General features: G+C 42.4%; 1 protein-coding gene across 2 annotated transcripts; it reads right to left on the reverse strand.

Moving 5' to 3' along the window:
• Window positions 1-247: 247 nt before the first annotated feature.
• On the reverse strand, window positions 248-16,116 carry LOC125986091 (E3 ubiquitin-protein ligase HECW1). Of its 2 annotated transcripts, XM_049749505.2 has the most exons (30): window positions 15,940-16,115; window positions 13,772-13,861; window positions 12,770-13,085; window positions 12,500-12,607; window positions 12,176-12,270; window positions 10,502-10,577; window positions 10,214-10,383; window positions 9,393-9,535; window positions 9,214-9,314; window positions 7,976-8,853; window positions 7,246-7,813; window positions 6,600-6,698; window positions 6,184-6,337; window positions 5,929-6,038; window positions 5,746-5,852; window positions 5,484-5,669; window positions 5,281-5,415; window positions 5,095-5,209; window positions 4,903-4,999; window positions 4,728-4,811; window positions 4,532-4,638; window positions 4,341-4,455; window positions 4,151-4,264; window positions 3,924-4,076; window positions 3,745-3,843; window positions 3,539-3,668; window positions 3,315-3,461; window positions 3,127-3,241; window positions 2,840-3,038; window positions 248-2,755 (listed from the first exon to the last, which is right to left on the reverse strand). In XM_049749505.2, the coding sequence occupies exons 2-30, from the start codon at window positions 13,796-13,798 to the stop codon at window positions 2,644-2,646; spliced, it is 4,860 nt and encodes a 1,619-aa protein (XP_049605462.1). In that variant the 5' UTR covers window positions 13,799-13,861; window positions 15,940-16,115; the 3' UTR covers window positions 248-2,643. The 2 variants fall into 2 exon arrangements, with proteins under 2 accessions (XP_049605462.1, XP_049605461.1); XM_049749504.2 differs by lacking the exon at window positions 13,772-13,861 and having other exon boundaries at window positions 15,940-16,116.
• Between the last annotated feature and the right edge of the window lie 829 nt (window positions 16,117-16,945).

The following is a 16,945-nucleotide window of genomic DNA, read 5'->3' on the forward strand; positions in this document are numbered from 1 at the left end:
GGCGCTGTGACTTCATTTACAAAAGACAACTACAGCCAGAACTGCATTCCAGGAGGTAAGTGAAATTAAGTGACTCAATTTATTTTAGTTTAACTTTGTCATGTGCGTTTTTAAAGTTGTAGAATAACCCACCTCCAATATGCAGCAAGTACAAGACCAGAGGTAGGCCTATTTCTAAACTCAGGACCTCATTTTAAATTTTAATGATTGTAGTTTCATGACAACTGAATTCCAGCCATAAAATAAATACATTTTGCAATATTTTTATTTTAGACAACAGTGGCAAACACTGCCTTCACTTCATACAACATAGTCAATGTCAGCAAATGAACATCGATTCATCCAGTGGAATAGTGGTACTTGTATTGGAGGGACTGCCTGAGCATTTATTTCAATAAATAATAAAACTGTACTTTTCAACATTATCTACATATGTGAATAACAACACAAAAAATGTACACACAAAATGCATGCCTCTGTCTTCAGCCCCCCCCCACCACAAAAAAAGACCATGAACCACCATTTGTAACTTTGACAAATATGATCCATTCTCAAAAGCTTATTTTCATAATTATTTCTGTAATAACTGATAGTAACAAAATTCCATAACCATGTTTATTACCGGGATATATTTTTTACCCCCATTTAATATCATTGTGGGCAAAATATCTCGATTGCTTGTAACGTGCCGCACACTAATAAATAATATAGTCTTGCACATTTGTGATGTGGAAAAAAATGATTGACAGTTTAGCCGGACAACATGATTAAAAACCAAAAACATAATAAGTGAGCTACATCAATAATAGAAAAGCCATAAATATCAAAATGCAAAGGCTTCAAAATGAAGGCAGGCTCTCGTCGTCAATGAACAAACAACATTCGAGGAAAGCTTCAAGTGAACCCCTTGAATTAGAATACAATACTGTAGAAATAACAGTAGAAAAAAATTGGTAGCAAAAACATGGTATCTGCAACATAATCGTCTTTGCCCTCTCGAGTTTTGTTATTTAGGCCTCCGCATTAATCATCTGGTTGCTAATATTTGATTAGAATCAAAATGGAGATCTAACAAGCTATTTTGAACAAGTTATGGAGCTACACTACTTTATAAGTTTGTTTTTCTTGCACCTAAAATGGCCAAATTTCTTCATAGGAGAATGAACTAGAAGAATTGTCACTCTTGCACATACACAAAGACCAAAAAGTCCTCACCAGTCCCGAGACGCCACCGACAGAATGTATTGTTGCTGCACCGCAATCGTTGTGGAAGACTTAAAGATAAGTTCAAGGTAAGCACTTTGTGTCATGGTCACCTTGGGCAAGAAGGAATTTCAAGCGCCATTGCAATCTTTGTGGACTATTCATTGTCAGTAACAGAAAGATGAAGTAGAAGCTTGGAGAAAAAAAATAAAAAAGAGCTTAAATATTCAAAATGGAACACTGACGGTAATTTGGGAATATTTTCATCAAGTTCAGACAGAACATGAGAACCGTCTTGCTCATCTTTGGTGCATATTGTTTGTGTGATAGTACTACAGAAATGTCTTATTTCCTTTTTCGGGGCGCGTCTCAGTCCTGGCGTAGGCAAGTTGATGACAATAGAAAGAAATCAATGTAGATCTATTTTCATTATTTTCTTTGGGAACAGACCGCCTACTGTAAAATGCTTTTTAGAATTATTAGTCAGTTGACATTGCATAATATGTGGGGAGGAAATGGCTTTTTAAAATGCTTTGTATATTTCTGGCTTATTTTTCCCAGTGGTTCAGACCCACAATATTTTTTTTTCCCCCCCCAAATACACGTATTTCCTTTTTTTTGGGTCAATTCAAGTAATTCTAACTCTAATGCTCAATTCTCTGAATAAAGAATCTTCCCTGCTGCTTTTACTGTCACATTAATATATTAAATATTTGATTGAAAACTTGCATTGCTCACTCCAATTCTTGGCTTTTAAATAATTTTACCAAGCAGCCTTTACTATGTTAAATACTACACGTGATTGTTTCTTTGGCGTCCATTTCATTTGTATTTGTAACGTCCAATAAACTACCTGAGCATGTAAACCATTAATTTGTAACTTTAAATTCACACCTCATTTATGAAACAGCCTGTATATAAACAGACCCAATATATATTATTCATTGCAATTCTGAATAGCATTTCACGTTTTCATTCAATTATTAAAATTTCAGCATGATTGTTGCGTCTTAAAAGATCATTTGTGCCCATTTACATATTTTAAAGTAACCCAACTGAGGATTCATAAAGGAACAGGAAAAAAAACAAAAAAGTGGCAAGATGTTAACTGTTAAGTTGTCATCAGTGGTTTTATATATAAGCTATATTTGTTGCTATTAGCATCTGGCTACGTGCATGCTGGCTGCATGTTTTATGATTGATACCATTGTACATCCTCTTAACGCTAATGTAGTTCTGGCGTGATTCTCCGAACGGCCCCTTCCTGTCACAAAGACCCTCAAAAGTGAGACTAATACACTGTACCATAACATTCATTTGACAATATCCACGTGAGCCACATCTTTGCTCAGTCTGCACAATCACAGAATCCACAACGCGTCGGTCGCGCGACGCTTTCCGGTCAACCTTCCGAGAAACGACCTTTGCCCTTCGTACGTCTCACTCCAGACCGAATGTGCTGGTTTCCTCCACGGCCGTCAGCAGTTTATCGTACAACATAGTGTACGAAGGGTATGGAGGCAGGTCGAGACGGTTAAAACACGTATGGGCCCTGGAAGAACGGAAATGGAATCATAAAAGAAATTAAAAACACGGTTTACGATAGACATGACCGATTATTTTTTTTTTTATTTACCTGGGTAGAGAGGTCACTTTGCCCCACTTCTCGATGCAGAAGCGTCGGAGGCCGTTGGATCCGCGCAAGGCGGCAAAGCCTTCATACGGCACGCTGGACGTCCCGGTTACAAACTGGAGTAGGCGGAGACGCTGCTCATTGTTGAAACGCTCCACAGCAGCCCAAAACCATCTCATCACGATGTGGCCATCATGGTAGCCTGGTGAGTAGAACAGTTATGGAATATTGACTGACGAAGCAATAGTTGGGTTATTAAGAAATTATCAGGAAAAAACTTTGATTCTTACCTCCTCTATACTCTGTATTGCTCCGCCAATCCCCAAGATCAATCTCAACAGTCCCGGCAATAACCAGCTCCAGTTCTCGGGCGTCGAACACCGACACTAACCTGGAGTCTACCACCTGTGATATAAAAAAAAAAAAAGAAAAAGTAGTTGTCTGTTTATTCTTTTTGATAACGTAAAGCTCAACCAACCTCGTAGAAGCCTCTGACGAGCGCCTCCGTCTGTTGCACCACCCCTCTTTCCACCCTCCACTTGGTCATTCGCTCAATGTAATCCTTTTTGTTCTTCTCAGTCACTTGCAGGTTGGAGCCTCCAGACTTCAACTCCCGTTCCGTTACCTAGTAACAAAAAAAACAACACAATGAACATGATGTATTGAAGACTACGGTTTGTACCTATTTTTGTGCACACTCACTTGGCCGAAGACCTCCTCGTTAACAGTAAACGTGAGGTCCAGGATATCTGTGATGTCATTGTCTTTCATCCACTGTAGAGATTGATGGAACTCCTCATCAAGATACTCCAAATCAGAAAGATCTGTTGGACTGGAAGGACAAAAGGTTCACCGCAATGACGTACGTTCCAGTATGGAAGGTAATTGAAACGCTTTATAATGCTCACAGCCTGAGTAGCGCCTTGTAGAAAGGTCTGGTGAAGAAAGCATCAAGAAGGTATTGATGAATCAAAGCCAGACCTAGAATGCGCCCACTGAAACGGAACCTGGACACTCACAAAGTACATTTGTAAGTCATGTGACCTATTGGAATGAAAATTGGATTGACTCTTTATGGACAACTTACCATTCCAGATGGTTCTCCACAAACGCCGACATGGGGCTGATTTGAACAGTGTATGTGTCATTGGCTGAGTATTCAAAAAGACCATAATATGGATTAAACAACTCCTGAGACAAAAGGAAGAAAAACTCTCGGGAGGGTCCGCTGTAATCCAACCTAGACGACGGAGGGAGGAAACCGATTAGTGCTCCGATTTCCCGGCTAGAAGAACATTGTGATGGGATCCTCACCCCTCCTCTCCCAGGAAGGTAACGTAAAGTTTATTCCTCTGTAGCTCTTTGCGGGAATATGCCATCACCTGGTTGAAGGTGCCTTCCAGCAAATGTTCTCGCCTTATCAGTAGTCTGCAAGGATGAGAAGATCATGACAATCACCACCCTAAATGAGGATGACTGCAATTTGTATTGAAGTCAGTCTTACTTAATCTTGCCCGGTCCCTGCCCGTAGCCCTTTGCTTCTAATTTTCTGTAGAAGTTTCTGAGCTTGGCTTCAAAGTCTCTCCGGTAAGGTGCTGGAGCCCTGGCTCTCTGTAAACCTACATAAACGCATCAAAAGATGTCAAAATAAGATGTTACAATTCCAAACAAAACATGATCCGTGAATCGACCTACCGGGAGAGTTCTGCGGCGAGTTGCCGGGTGAACAGCGCGGGGAGAAACTAAAGCCAGGATGGATTGGGTGAGGCGGAATATACGACATGATCTCCTCTTCAAACAAACTTCAGGAAGAAAAAAAAAAGCATCTTTCCTTTTGTTTTCAAGATATCACAGTAAAAATGTCGGTTTATAGTGCAGTGGAATTATTTACCTTAACAAGATAACCAGGTCTGCATCACATGATAGCTTTTCAACACCCTGGGTACCTTCAGATCGAAGGTAATGGATCTTTTCCCTATTAAAAAAAAAAAGACACCAGAATTTTAGACACCAAAGACTAAAATAATTAAAGTTGTGAAGACCAAACCACAAATATTCAAACGTACCTGAGCGCATAGTTTCTGTTCAGGTTGGGTTGCCGCTCCTGCAACATGTCAAAAATGTTCGGCTGGCGAAGGAAAGCCACAATCTTCTCATTGTACGCTAAAAAGAACGGGAGAACGGAAAAAGACGGTGAACAGGTTAAAAAGCGTTCCATTTATGTTCTTTAGTTCCCAAAAATAATTAACGGGGCTTACATGCGGCATTGGACTGTTGCGGGTCAACGTGATGTTGGCTTCGTATGGCGGCGACTAGGCTGTTTGCAGGCCTGGACATAAATGAAGCTCCTCGATTCCTAGACACATCAGAAGCCTACAAAAAAAGTTAACTTTTCTAAAGGTCTGTTGTTTAATATTGTCAATTTCGAGAGGATGAAATATTACCTCTCCGGCGCTGTAGCTGCGTAACCTCTGCAAATGTTGCCTGTGGGCCAGGTGACCCGGTAGTCGGCCGTTCTGAAGAGGGATTCGAGGGTCGATGAAGGTTGTGGCTCGACTGTTGTGGTCCACAAAGAAAGACTGCAAAGCAGATGGGAATAAACTCAAATGTCGTAATCTAAAAGTCTCCAAGTTGAAGGTGTTCTGACCTTGCCCTGGGGGTCAGTCTTGATCTCCCAACCCCGTGGCAACTCCAGTTGAGTGTCTGCAAATTTGTTGAGGAAGACCACCAGGTCCCGGTTATGTTGGTAGCGCTCAAAGTTTTTGGCATCACGCCGCACCTTCAGGATCATGTGTTTCACGCAGCTGCTGCTGGTGAACATCCGATAGGCTGACTGGGAAAGACGGAGAAAAAAAGATTGACGTGGAAATGGAATTTCCGATTTGGAGAATGTCGTGTGGGGCACTCACGTAGTTACTATGCAACATCGTGAAGAATTCCGGATGGGTGATGAACTTAACAGCGGGTGACTGGAGAAGTTGGCTGATCTTCTGGTGATTGACAGGTGATGCTGGACCTTGTGGACACAAAGATAAATCATAGCATTGTCCAACCGGCGATTAGAAGATGTAAGCAAAGGACGAGAAGCTCACCTGTGGCGGTTGGAGGAGCATCTGAGTCGGTCTCAACACTGGGAGTTCTCTCTAACCTCTGACTGCCACCTTCCTCTTCAGTGGCCATGGTTCTCTGGATGCTCTGATACCTAGCAAAATTGTCATCATGGTTGAAAAGCCTGCTCGAAATTTGAATATGCCCAAATTATGGAATCGAGTAATCGTTTCGAGCCGTTGTTTAACTAAAGATGATCTACATCTTTTGAATTCAGGCTCACACTCCTTGGATCTGACCTCCTGTTGAGCTGCTCCATCTGCTGACTGGATCCAGATCGGGGAATCCCATGACCACACTTGCCGCCGTGACTTGGTCTCTGCCAGGTGGTGGTGCGGTTGACGTGGTCGACGTAGAAAACTCTGCCGTGGCTGTCTATGCGTGCTTCCCAGTCTGGGCCACGGCAAACAAAATCATTAGCTTGAGATGATATTTACAACTAATTCTCCGTCGTAGTTCTTTGAAGGCATCAAATGTAACATCTACGCTAATTTCCCTTAGCTCGTCTTTGGATTGGCCCTGAGCAAGCGTGGGGGAGCATGGGAGGAAGTGGAGGAGGGAGCGATGGCGACAAACACAAAAAGGGATGACGTCACTTTGAACACAATAAGGCATGTTGGCATGTGACTCCACAGTAAGATGTGTTGCTGCTTACTTGGAGGTAAGGTTTGGTCAGTGGCGGCAGGAAAATGGTTTAAGTCAAGGCTGGGAAGAAGGACTGGAGGGTGGCCAACGGGAGGTGAGAAGCCTGAGCCTACGGGAGACAGTTGGGAATACGTGAGGGCGGGGGGGGGGGGGGGGGGGCACAAGCTACATTGGTTGGAGCAAGCTACATCTCTTTGCCAATCACCAAATGCCCCACATTTAACCTCCATCTCCACCATTGCAACATTTTTCTTTGTGTGCTTTGAGGGTTGGGTGGCATTGCGCTAAAGTAGGCACTCTTGGGTTGTCATGGCAACGAGATAATGAGAGCAAATTTCCGAAGATGATTACACAGTGGGATCTGTTGGAGGATAACGCGACACATGTCAATCCGCCGCGGGTGTCTGTGGTATCAGTGATGCTCCAAATTGGCAAAACGTGTTCACAAATTCTGTTGACCCATTTCGTATTTTGAGATAAACATTTTTCTTGCAAGATGAAAGAAAGTACACAATGGTTCTTTGAAAAATTATTTGGAAGGGAGATGGAATGATAGGGGTTAAAATGATTCGAAGATAGACAGATAGCCTTGCCCCCCCCCCTCTTGAGGAGTCTCGTATTCCACCAAACATTCCAAAACCTTTCCCATCACTTACTCGTGCTGTTGGTGTCCCGTGACTCAGCCCCAGCTGATTCTCCACGTTCCTCTCCCCTGGCCTCTTTCCATCTTCCACTCCTCTCCCCACCGGCCCCGCCCACCTCCTGGCCCTCGGGACAGTTGTTTACGTCCGGTCCCGACTCAAAGGTGCTCTCCTCCTCCTCTTCGTCCTGCGAGGAGAACACCGTGCTGCCGGAGAGCCGGTTGCTGTCCACAGAGGAGAGGCGGGTGTGGCTGCAGATGCGGCCCCTGCCCTCGTGGCCCGAGTTGCTGTAGCACGACGTGCTATAGCAAGACGTGCTGTAGCAGGATGTGCTGTAGCAGGAGGTGTCACACAATTCGCACTCATTTTCCCCCCGGGTCCGATGGCCTGTATTTGGTTTCCCAACTGTGCTACCGGAATCCCCCTCCTCGCTTTCCAAGTATGAAAGCGAGATCCTTCTGACTGCTGCGTGCACTCCACCTCCTCCGTCACCTTCCAGGAGCTGGTTTAGTTCCGACAGACGTTCAATGGAAAGGCTGCGTGGGATGGAGCGACAGCAACACGGACCGGGACACTCTTCCACCTGAAAAGACATTTTACATAATTCAAAATGGGTCATCGTGAAGTCAGCTTTTTAAAATAGACATATAAAAAAAATAAGTGAAAACTATTGTACTGGAGACTCAGCTCCTCTCACAGAACCTCAGTACAGCATTAATATTATATTTCAATACTACAGTCCTACCTGAGAGGGTGACTGGGTTATCTCATCTTCATCTTCCTGTGTGTCTTTGGTGTTTTTAAGGGTTGGTGATGTGTAGTCCTGAATTGTGCTGGTGTTCCCCCCTTCTTCCATATCTTCCTCGTCCTGGCTCGGAGCTCGACGCTGTGCCGAGGGGAGACTGTGGAGGAGATGGTGGATGCGGATGTAGTGCGATCGAGGCGTCTCCGGCTCGCCGCACGCCGAGGCGATCACGTTCTCCAGCTCCGACACCGGCAGAGAGCAAGGGCGAGTTTTACGCCGGAGAGGACCTTGGGAATTGTAGTTTGAGAAGATGCAGGGACAGGGACCGTTGCTGCTTTCTCCTCCCGTTGATACTTCAGTTGTTTCCGTGAGTAAATCTTGCGATGCGTCATTGCTGTCTGTAGTCACTGCGTCGTTATTTGGACTTACTGCTCCAGTATCTTCAGTTGGTCCATCTGATTGAGCTTTCTTGTCATCTTCTACTGCTACCCCCTCCTCAGCTAGTGTAACATCATCTTCTCTCTGGGCTTCCTCTTCCTCCTGCGGTGCATCTTCCGATTCCCCCTCCACAAGCGTTCTCACGGTGTCGTCGGCCGATTGGCCGTCTTCGCTCTGCACCTGCGGCTCGGTCGTAGCCGGTTCCTCTCTCACTGTGCTCTCGTCCTCCATAGCGGCTTCTTCAACCTCTCCGGACACGTCGAGGTCCTCGCTGGGTTGGGCTGTTGAGGCTAAGGGCGTTGGGGTCTCGGGGTCGGGAGGGGCATCCATAGGGAGCTCGGCCGTATCGCGCCCTACGCTTAATGTGTCATCATCGGGTGCATCGGCGGCGCCGACCTCAGGGCAGGCTGATTCTATGACCAGCGAAACGTCCTCATCATCTGGGAGGAGAGAAATTCGAAAGGGAATATTATGCTTCGGGGCCTCTGACTCACATAAGCGAGCACATTTCTGTAAATATTTGATCAATTTGTTTTTTGAAGTTTTCTTTTCTCTCGACTCGCTTTTGTTTGGTGTTGCAGGAAACGAGCAAACAAAAGACAGCAGATAGATCTTGGCAATCACCAGGGCTGAGAAAACACTCGGTAAGTGTTGTTCCGATCTTGAACTTTCACGCTGTGGTCTCGCTCACTGTCAGTCCACACCACAGCGTGTATTTTCCTCATCCCTCAATAGCGCCGTGACAAATAAATCGACGATGAAGCAGAAATGCAAAAATACTTAGCTAGGACGTAAAGTACCTGGATGAATGGAGGTGGCGAGCTCAAATCGGAATTGTAAATGTCCGCACACGTGATCAGTTGGTAGCCTGCGACCCAGAGAGTAACTGACGACCCGGTCTCTGTTGACCAAAAAGAGCAGGTTAAAAAAAAAAACAAATAATAAAAATAAATATTAATATTTTTTCTAAGAGTTTTACCCAATGGCATGTTTTTCCAGCAGCCTCTGAACAGGGACGGACAGCTTCCCCAGGAAGCGCTTGATGATTGGCCGACTTTTAGCAAACTTGTCCTTGACTTCAATCTCCAGAACATCAGTGGGTAGCGACAAAAAGTTAAATCTCTGCAGGAACGGGGAAAAACAAAAACAAAGAAAAAGCGCGTTGTGACATTTCGATCGCTCAGCGTTATTGGATTTGAGGGCTACTTGATATGTTTGCTCTCATCGTGTCGAGCGTAATATTAGTTTAGCTCGTCTCGTGGTTTGCTTCTGTTCTTGCGTGGCTTGATGGATGACTCGAAAATCATATTGAAAGAGCTCAATGGTAAAAAAGAGGAATTAGATGACATCAAATGGCTTGCTGAAAAAGTGAAATAATCCTGAGGAAGTCAAGACACATTGTGCTGGGAGAGCCACAGTGATATAGGAGGAAAATAGAAAGAAGTGAATAATTTAAAAGTATGAACCAGGGAACGAGCAGACGGCTGCATGTGTGAGAAGGCTGAGGGACTAACTCAATAAATGTGGATGGGGAGAGGCTGGGAGGAAGAGGATGTGCACTCAAAGTGCTCATCTGTGTGTAGCAAGAGTGGTGCGGATGCTAGGAATAAGTGAGGAGATGATTTTTTTTTTTTCCTCCCCCTGCTCTTTTACACAACTTTTCATTCACCCACGATTGAAACGCTTGAACAAAAAAAAACACTGAAATGCTCCAACTTAAACGATCACACAGTCTGTTCCTCAAGGACCTGAAATTGAAAAATGACTAAATCTGGCATTTTTGATGAAGAATATTTATACCTCTGCACTCCATTGAGGGTTGATTGTGTTGCAGACAACGCCGGAGCGTTTCTCCTGACCGTGGTGCGGCAACGAAGGGAAGATGCTATGCTTTCCAGGCTGAATGGACAGTTTGAGGTACGGGTCGGGATTAAAGAACATCCCCTTCTTCAAACCAACAGCTTGGAGGTCTGCGGTGTGAGGTCAGTGGAGCATAAGAGAGAGCAAGAACACAAAAAAAAATGTTAGCGGAGAAATTCTCAGGATCATGTGGATGCGAGTGTTAAAAGGTAGACGTTGATTTCCTACCTGACAGTGAAAAGTTAATGAGTCTCCTGCTTCCTCGTCCTTGGTTGACCTCAGGACTTACCACTGGCTTTAAAACCTATAGAAGCAAAAAAAATATATCACGTTGTCATATCATTAACGAAATAATTCTCACCATATTGAAGGAACAGAACTGTAGAAGTTAGAAGGAACGCCGTTAAGAATTTATGTTATCGCAATGTGGCAGTGAGTCAGACTTGTTCAATTTTTTATTCCCAAAGCTGAAATGCTGTATGCATTTTGAAGGCTTATGCAACTGTCAAAAAAAAAAAAAAAAAAAAAAAACAATCCACAGAGACAGCAGTGAAAACAAAAGGATTACAAAAAGACAGATGTTTGGAGCAATCCGTTCTAATGAGATGCTAATCTTTTTTTGGCTACTAGAGCCCGAAAGAAAAGCGCCAGCGCAGATGTCCTCTATTTATTTCACTACAGCTTGAATATCAATGTCTTGGTTCCCCCCCCCCCCCATTTCTTGAATGCATCTTGATGCTTTTAGGACAAAGAAGCTGAGCTAGAAGCACTAAATCAAGTAAGCGTAAATATTAAGCTTTACCCAAGCTATCCAGCAGAGCCTCATCCTTTTTGCGCCGCTCCTTTCACGATGACCGGGAGGTAACAGTCCGAGTTGAAGGCACATGCAGTCCATCACATACTTCGGGTTTGACCAAATTGAATGTGATCCACCTTTCTCCAGTCCACTGGACTGTCCTCTGTTATCTTGACTCCACCCTCCTTTGCTCCTTCCTATCTGTGGTTATTTTTATTCCTTTGTGCTGAAGAAGCCAGTATAGATCAAGTTCTCATTTCATCAGCATTTCCAAAGTGCCCCAGGCAGCAGATTGAAAAGGCACACATGGAAATACAATCCCTCCTCGCACTACAGGCTCTGACTGATTAACACTAGACGTACTTTTGTCACATCATTTAAAAATGTTCCTCTGACCTCTATGACACATTTCTCAACTTTTATCCCAGCACGTGATCATGTCAGAAATTGTCCATGAATCTAACGCGATCATTTTGAATCAAAAGTTGCGCTGCGGCCCACACGAAACCCGCGCTGACAAAAAGACTTCAAAATTGAAGTGAGTAGGTCTGATCGTTGCCAACTAAGATATGGAGTATGCTTGATGCAGATGGATTTAGTGAGGCTCCAAGTCAGATTCAAGCAGATGATAAAAAGAAGTCAGTGTATAAAATCGATGGAACATTTTGGAGAACAATTTTGTAGCTCACAGCAAAACACTCGTGGAATAATCATTTCTGAAGTGATGTTTCTGTCAACTCCCTTTTAACAGCTAATTCTTTTCATGTGCGAGTGAGGAGCATCAGCAAAGACAGACTCGGGAAGCTTCCAAAGGTTAAACACATTCCCTCGGGTCTCAGCACCACACATGCAGAGCAAGCAATGCGATTAGCCGTTGAAGCGACGAGGACGTGATCTTTCACTGGCAAATACTTCCAGCTGTGCCCAAGAAGGTTTTTGGAGGAAAAAGCTGGAGGCACGACTATCACAAGTTCAACCCAGAATGTTTTTTTTTCATTTGCTTCTTTCGTTATCAGTTGTGTGCACAGATGATTAAAAAAATGCAAGCGTAGCATAAATCTGGAAAAGCAGAATTGAATCAAGCTCTGATTTAAAGTCATACTCACAGGCACTGGTGCCTTTTTGATGGTTAGGCTGGGTGTGGTTGCCCTCAGTGCTCCAGTGACGCCATGGTAGTACTTGAAGCAGACCAGTGTCTCAGCTGTAATTCAAATTATATTTGTAATGAAACACTTTCAATGTTTTTGAAGATTTAAAGCAGTGCAAATACATTTCAGCAAAGTGGAACATCTCAAATATCCTTGACTAAATAGACTTTAGCGTAAATGCTATCTAAAAATCTATCTATATCTAAAAATAAAAATATTTATTAGAAAACCTTTTATTTTCATTTTTCTTGAGGGAAGAAAATTGTTGATAAAGAAACTTACTGTCACTGAAGTGAGAGCTGCAGTCAACTTTCCAAACAATTTGCCCTTTATGCGATCCATTGATGCCTCGGTTTTTATAATCCAGAAAGTTCTCAGATAAAGGCTCATCTAGAAAAAAGAGAAAGATTTGAAGCAACCTCTTGACATTTTATTCCATTATCGCCTTTAGGTGTTCTTGTTACGGAACAAGCCTTTGCTGGCTTTAAGGCAAAACACAAATGTCACTAAATAATGAACGCTGACAACCAGAACTTTCTCACACTCACTTACCCACGAGATACATTCCGATCCAGTCGCCAGCATCCACCTCCTCCTTGATGTCCCATGCGATCACTAAGTCTTCCGACTGGCCGACGGTGTAGTGAGAAGCGCTTACGGTGAGGGTGGAGCGAGTGTCCGGGGAGACCAGATCCGTGTCGCTGGTTGACCGTGGCAACCCTAACACGAAGGCTTCCTGGTTCAGAGCGTTGACAGCGAAGGAGTCAGGCCCGTAGCTGTGACGATCCTTACAGCGCTGGCGGCTTTGGTTGCTGCGGGTCGGTGAAGCCATAGCCGCCAGGCCAAAAAGGCGATTCTGGTACAGGTTCTGCAAGACGAGAATATCACTTTATAATAGTGATTCCTGTTTTTTAGAATTATGCTAAAATTTAAATACTATATATTGGACTATATCAACCATCAATTAATATAATTTCTGGACTATAAGCCGCACCTGAATATAAGGCGCACCAGGAAAAAAAAAATCCAGTTTTGTTCATATATAAAAATCGTACTGGACTATAAGTGTTTCATTTCCATATATAAGAGAATATGGACAAATCATACGAGATCATAAAAATCATGAAAAATCCATAGATAAGCCGCATGTGCAAAAAGTAGCGTCTTATATTCTGGAAAATACGGCAATTCTGTGAAACGACCCATGCAATCGTTGTCTTTCTTCAACGTGGACTCTGTGGCTAGTTGTAATAAAGGAAGACAATTTTCCAACCTAGGATCTCATATCATGGAATGCTCCAGTTAGAAAGGAGCCTAAGGGCATGGCTCAGCCAGCCTTGACGGGTCAGTCGAAATGCTGAAGCGCTTTGAGCATGCAGTCGGTGAAAGAGAGGCAAGGTTATCAGCACACAAAGCAAAAATACTTGCTTTTGCTATTGTGCAATGGAGAAAAAGGCAGCATGAATTTTTTTTTTGGGTGAAGTACTATATGATGGTAAGCAGGCAAATGAAGGTGGTATAGGTGGCGGGAGGGGGGGGGGGGTACACACTGACCTTGATACTACAGAGCTGCATCAGCATAATGACCAGTCAACCCAAAGCAGACCAAAACCTGAGGGAAGCGTGAGGAGGAGAGGGGGTGCTCTGTTACAAACCACAAAAAACAGAAAAGCAGAGGCAGCGAATGAAGCAGGTGTACGTCCCAAAAAGTTTTGGTGAGACAAGGGAAAACCGTCACATCATATTTGACTTGATGAAAAGAGGCTGACATGTATTTGCCATCTATCTTTCTCGAAGTCGCAAGCATCCATCAAAAGCAAAGCCGCAGACGTTGCCGCCCACTTTGTTTGGAAGGAGATGGACTTTAACGTCAAGAGCCACTTGCCATTACTCTGATTTATGGCGCCAACTGCCTACAACCTTGGATAATGACTGTAATGTTTTGAGCTGAGGATACTAATTGCATTGAGCCGAGTCAAGCCGATTCACACGATTCAAAATGTGCTGCTTTATGTTGATATTTTCTGGAGGCAAGTATGTTCTTATAAGCGTAGAGCTGAACGATACTCAATCGCAAATTGTTGCACGTACGGGGTCACGATAAATAAAAGACTTCCTAATCCGTTCGGGTTCAAATCCCCAGAGTCCTCATTAGTCTTTTAGTTTCGCATTCTACCGGGTGGCACAGCTAGTTACACTCGTGCAAATGTTGCAGTCTCTGGGGAAATATTCAGTTGTTCTTTCTTGTTCGGAAAATTCCCAAGATAAATTCGTATAATTGCCTTGGAGATGACATAATTATTCGTTGAGCACACATGCCGAGTTCGGTATAGGAGACAGGAAAGCATGCAGGAAATGAAATTATCTCCTAGCTCAATAATGACTCATTGTTTACAGTAAAGCTTGTCATTGCAATCCATATGGACTGGAGATACGATGGAGGCTCCATTTCACGCTTTACGACCCATTTTGAAACCATGATTAGTAATTTGATCCACCAATTCAATTAAGAATTTGTCCTATTGTCACATATTATTTAAATACAGCACTCCGGTGACTCTTTAACCTCGACTACTATAAGTTAAGCATGTATGAAAGGCTCGACTAATGGAGGAAGGTTAACCATCCTTCAGTGGTATTGTTGTGCTTCTCAGCACACAGTGGGGAAATAAAAAAGTCCCTTTCTCGGTTGAAAGCTGACTTTTGTCAAGACATAAAAGCTCGTAGCCTCCAGTCAGAAATGAAACCTCAAGACAGAGCTGGATACATTTATGAAATAACTGTTGTTGCATATAAAGTGCAATCTGCCGCAGCATCTTTCTTTCTGCTGTAAATGGGCTTATTCTTACAGTGCTTTTCACTTTTTCGAGAAGGCTAAGAGGAGCAATTAACGAGCAAATTCAGCATAATTATTCAAATTTGATCATCCGGGAGTAAAGCGATGTTATGTGACAGTCTTCCTTTGCAAAAAAAAAAAAAAATTAAAAAATTGAATTACTGAAAGACTGAGAATTTCTGCGGGACTGAGAATTTCTGCGGGACAGATGATCACTTTCTATGACATCAATTATTTTTTTTAATACAAGAGCATTAAAGAGTGATTTCGGGGTCACGTGTTTCTCTAATATTTAAGAGGATTTTGAAAATGGGGAATCCCCAAACAAAGGAGGGGGAAATCCATATTTTACAATACTAGTACAGTATTACAAAAAAATAGTTTATCTATAAACAAATCTTTAAAATCCACCCTAACCCTACAATATAAATTTACGGATAAGTGCAATTTACAACAGATACAATAAATTGAATTGCTTGACTCAACAGAAATGACATCATCAAGTTAATTGTAGAAGTCCTCTTCTCTCATGTTCATGTAAAAAATAAAATCAAATGAAATGTCACAACACAAACATTATATATATATATATATATATATATATATATATATATATATATATATATATATATATATATATATATATATATATATATATATATATAATTGATATTAGCCCTCGCCGGGCTGAAAACTGATATTAATTTCATTAAAACAGATATTAATGAAATTCTTCTTAAAACATTACAGCTACTCGTGCAATGTTTTAAATGTCATTTGGCATGTCGTTGTAGAGGATGCAATGAAAGATGCGAGCTAACGGGCGCTGTTGTGGGCCGCTGCATCATCTAACGTTACACTGCAACAATGGGGACGATCGACCTACCTGGGATAAAATAACCTGAGAGTGGATCATTCTCCAGATGTAAAAAACGGAAGTGGTACACGCTGATTACTTTCCATCGAGCTCCATTTGAATGAGAACAGGTAAAAACAGAGATGCGGCACAAGGATGGAGGGCTGATGACAAACACGAGAGGCTGGAGTCACATCCTTTCCTCTTTCTCTGGACCAAAGTCAAGCTAGATTAAGTGAGGAGTTCGTTTCCGGTTATAGAAATGACTTCAACGTCACAAATGGAGAATTCTACTTAATATTTTTAAAGAATTCTAAAGAAAATAGAAAACGAAAAACATTTTTTGTATATTATAAATACATATTTAATGAAAGGAACAAACAAATCGAGAACGATTGGACCTTGATAGACCAATATGCTTTTGTTTTGAAATATTTTCAAGGACTGTCGATGGATTAGTGTCACTTGATACATGGGGGAACGCGAGTGAGGTGCCTCACAGCCAATCAGGAAACGCCCCTTCCTGACGCTTCCTCTCGTAATTATCTCCCAAAATATACTAAAACAGAAACTACAACGACATTCTACTACTACTACTACTACAGTAATAATAATAATGATAATATAAATAATAATAATAATAATGAGAAAAAGATGAAGATTTATTGTTGTATTATACATAATATTTTATTTCCTCTTTGTTTTCCAAATGTTCAGTAGAAGTATGTTTTCTATCAAATATCAGCGCTTTTTATTATTATAGTGGCAGCTGGTGTTAGGTCCGTGTCATTTTTGGTCATTGTTTTGGAAGCAGATATTACAAATTGGAAAAAACCACAGCATTCTTGCGATTGATATGAAATCAATTCTTCCCTGCATGGTGAAGTCATCGGTTGGTGCAAAGACTCATGGGACGTTGTCGCCATCTTGTGGTCAGTTAGTGAAATGGCATCATGACAACCTCAGGGAATCCCAAACAAATGTCTATTTTTGTTGTGGAAATACAAATTGAAAATCAAACTGTTGTTAGACTTTT

Source organism: Syngnathus scovelli, chromosome 18 (genome assembly GCF_024217435.2).
Source record: "Syngnathus scovelli strain Florida chromosome 18, RoL_Ssco_1.2, whole genome shotgun sequence".
Taxonomy (NCBI): domain Eukaryota; kingdom Metazoa; phylum Chordata; class Actinopteri; order Syngnathiformes; family Syngnathidae; genus Syngnathus; species Syngnathus scovelli.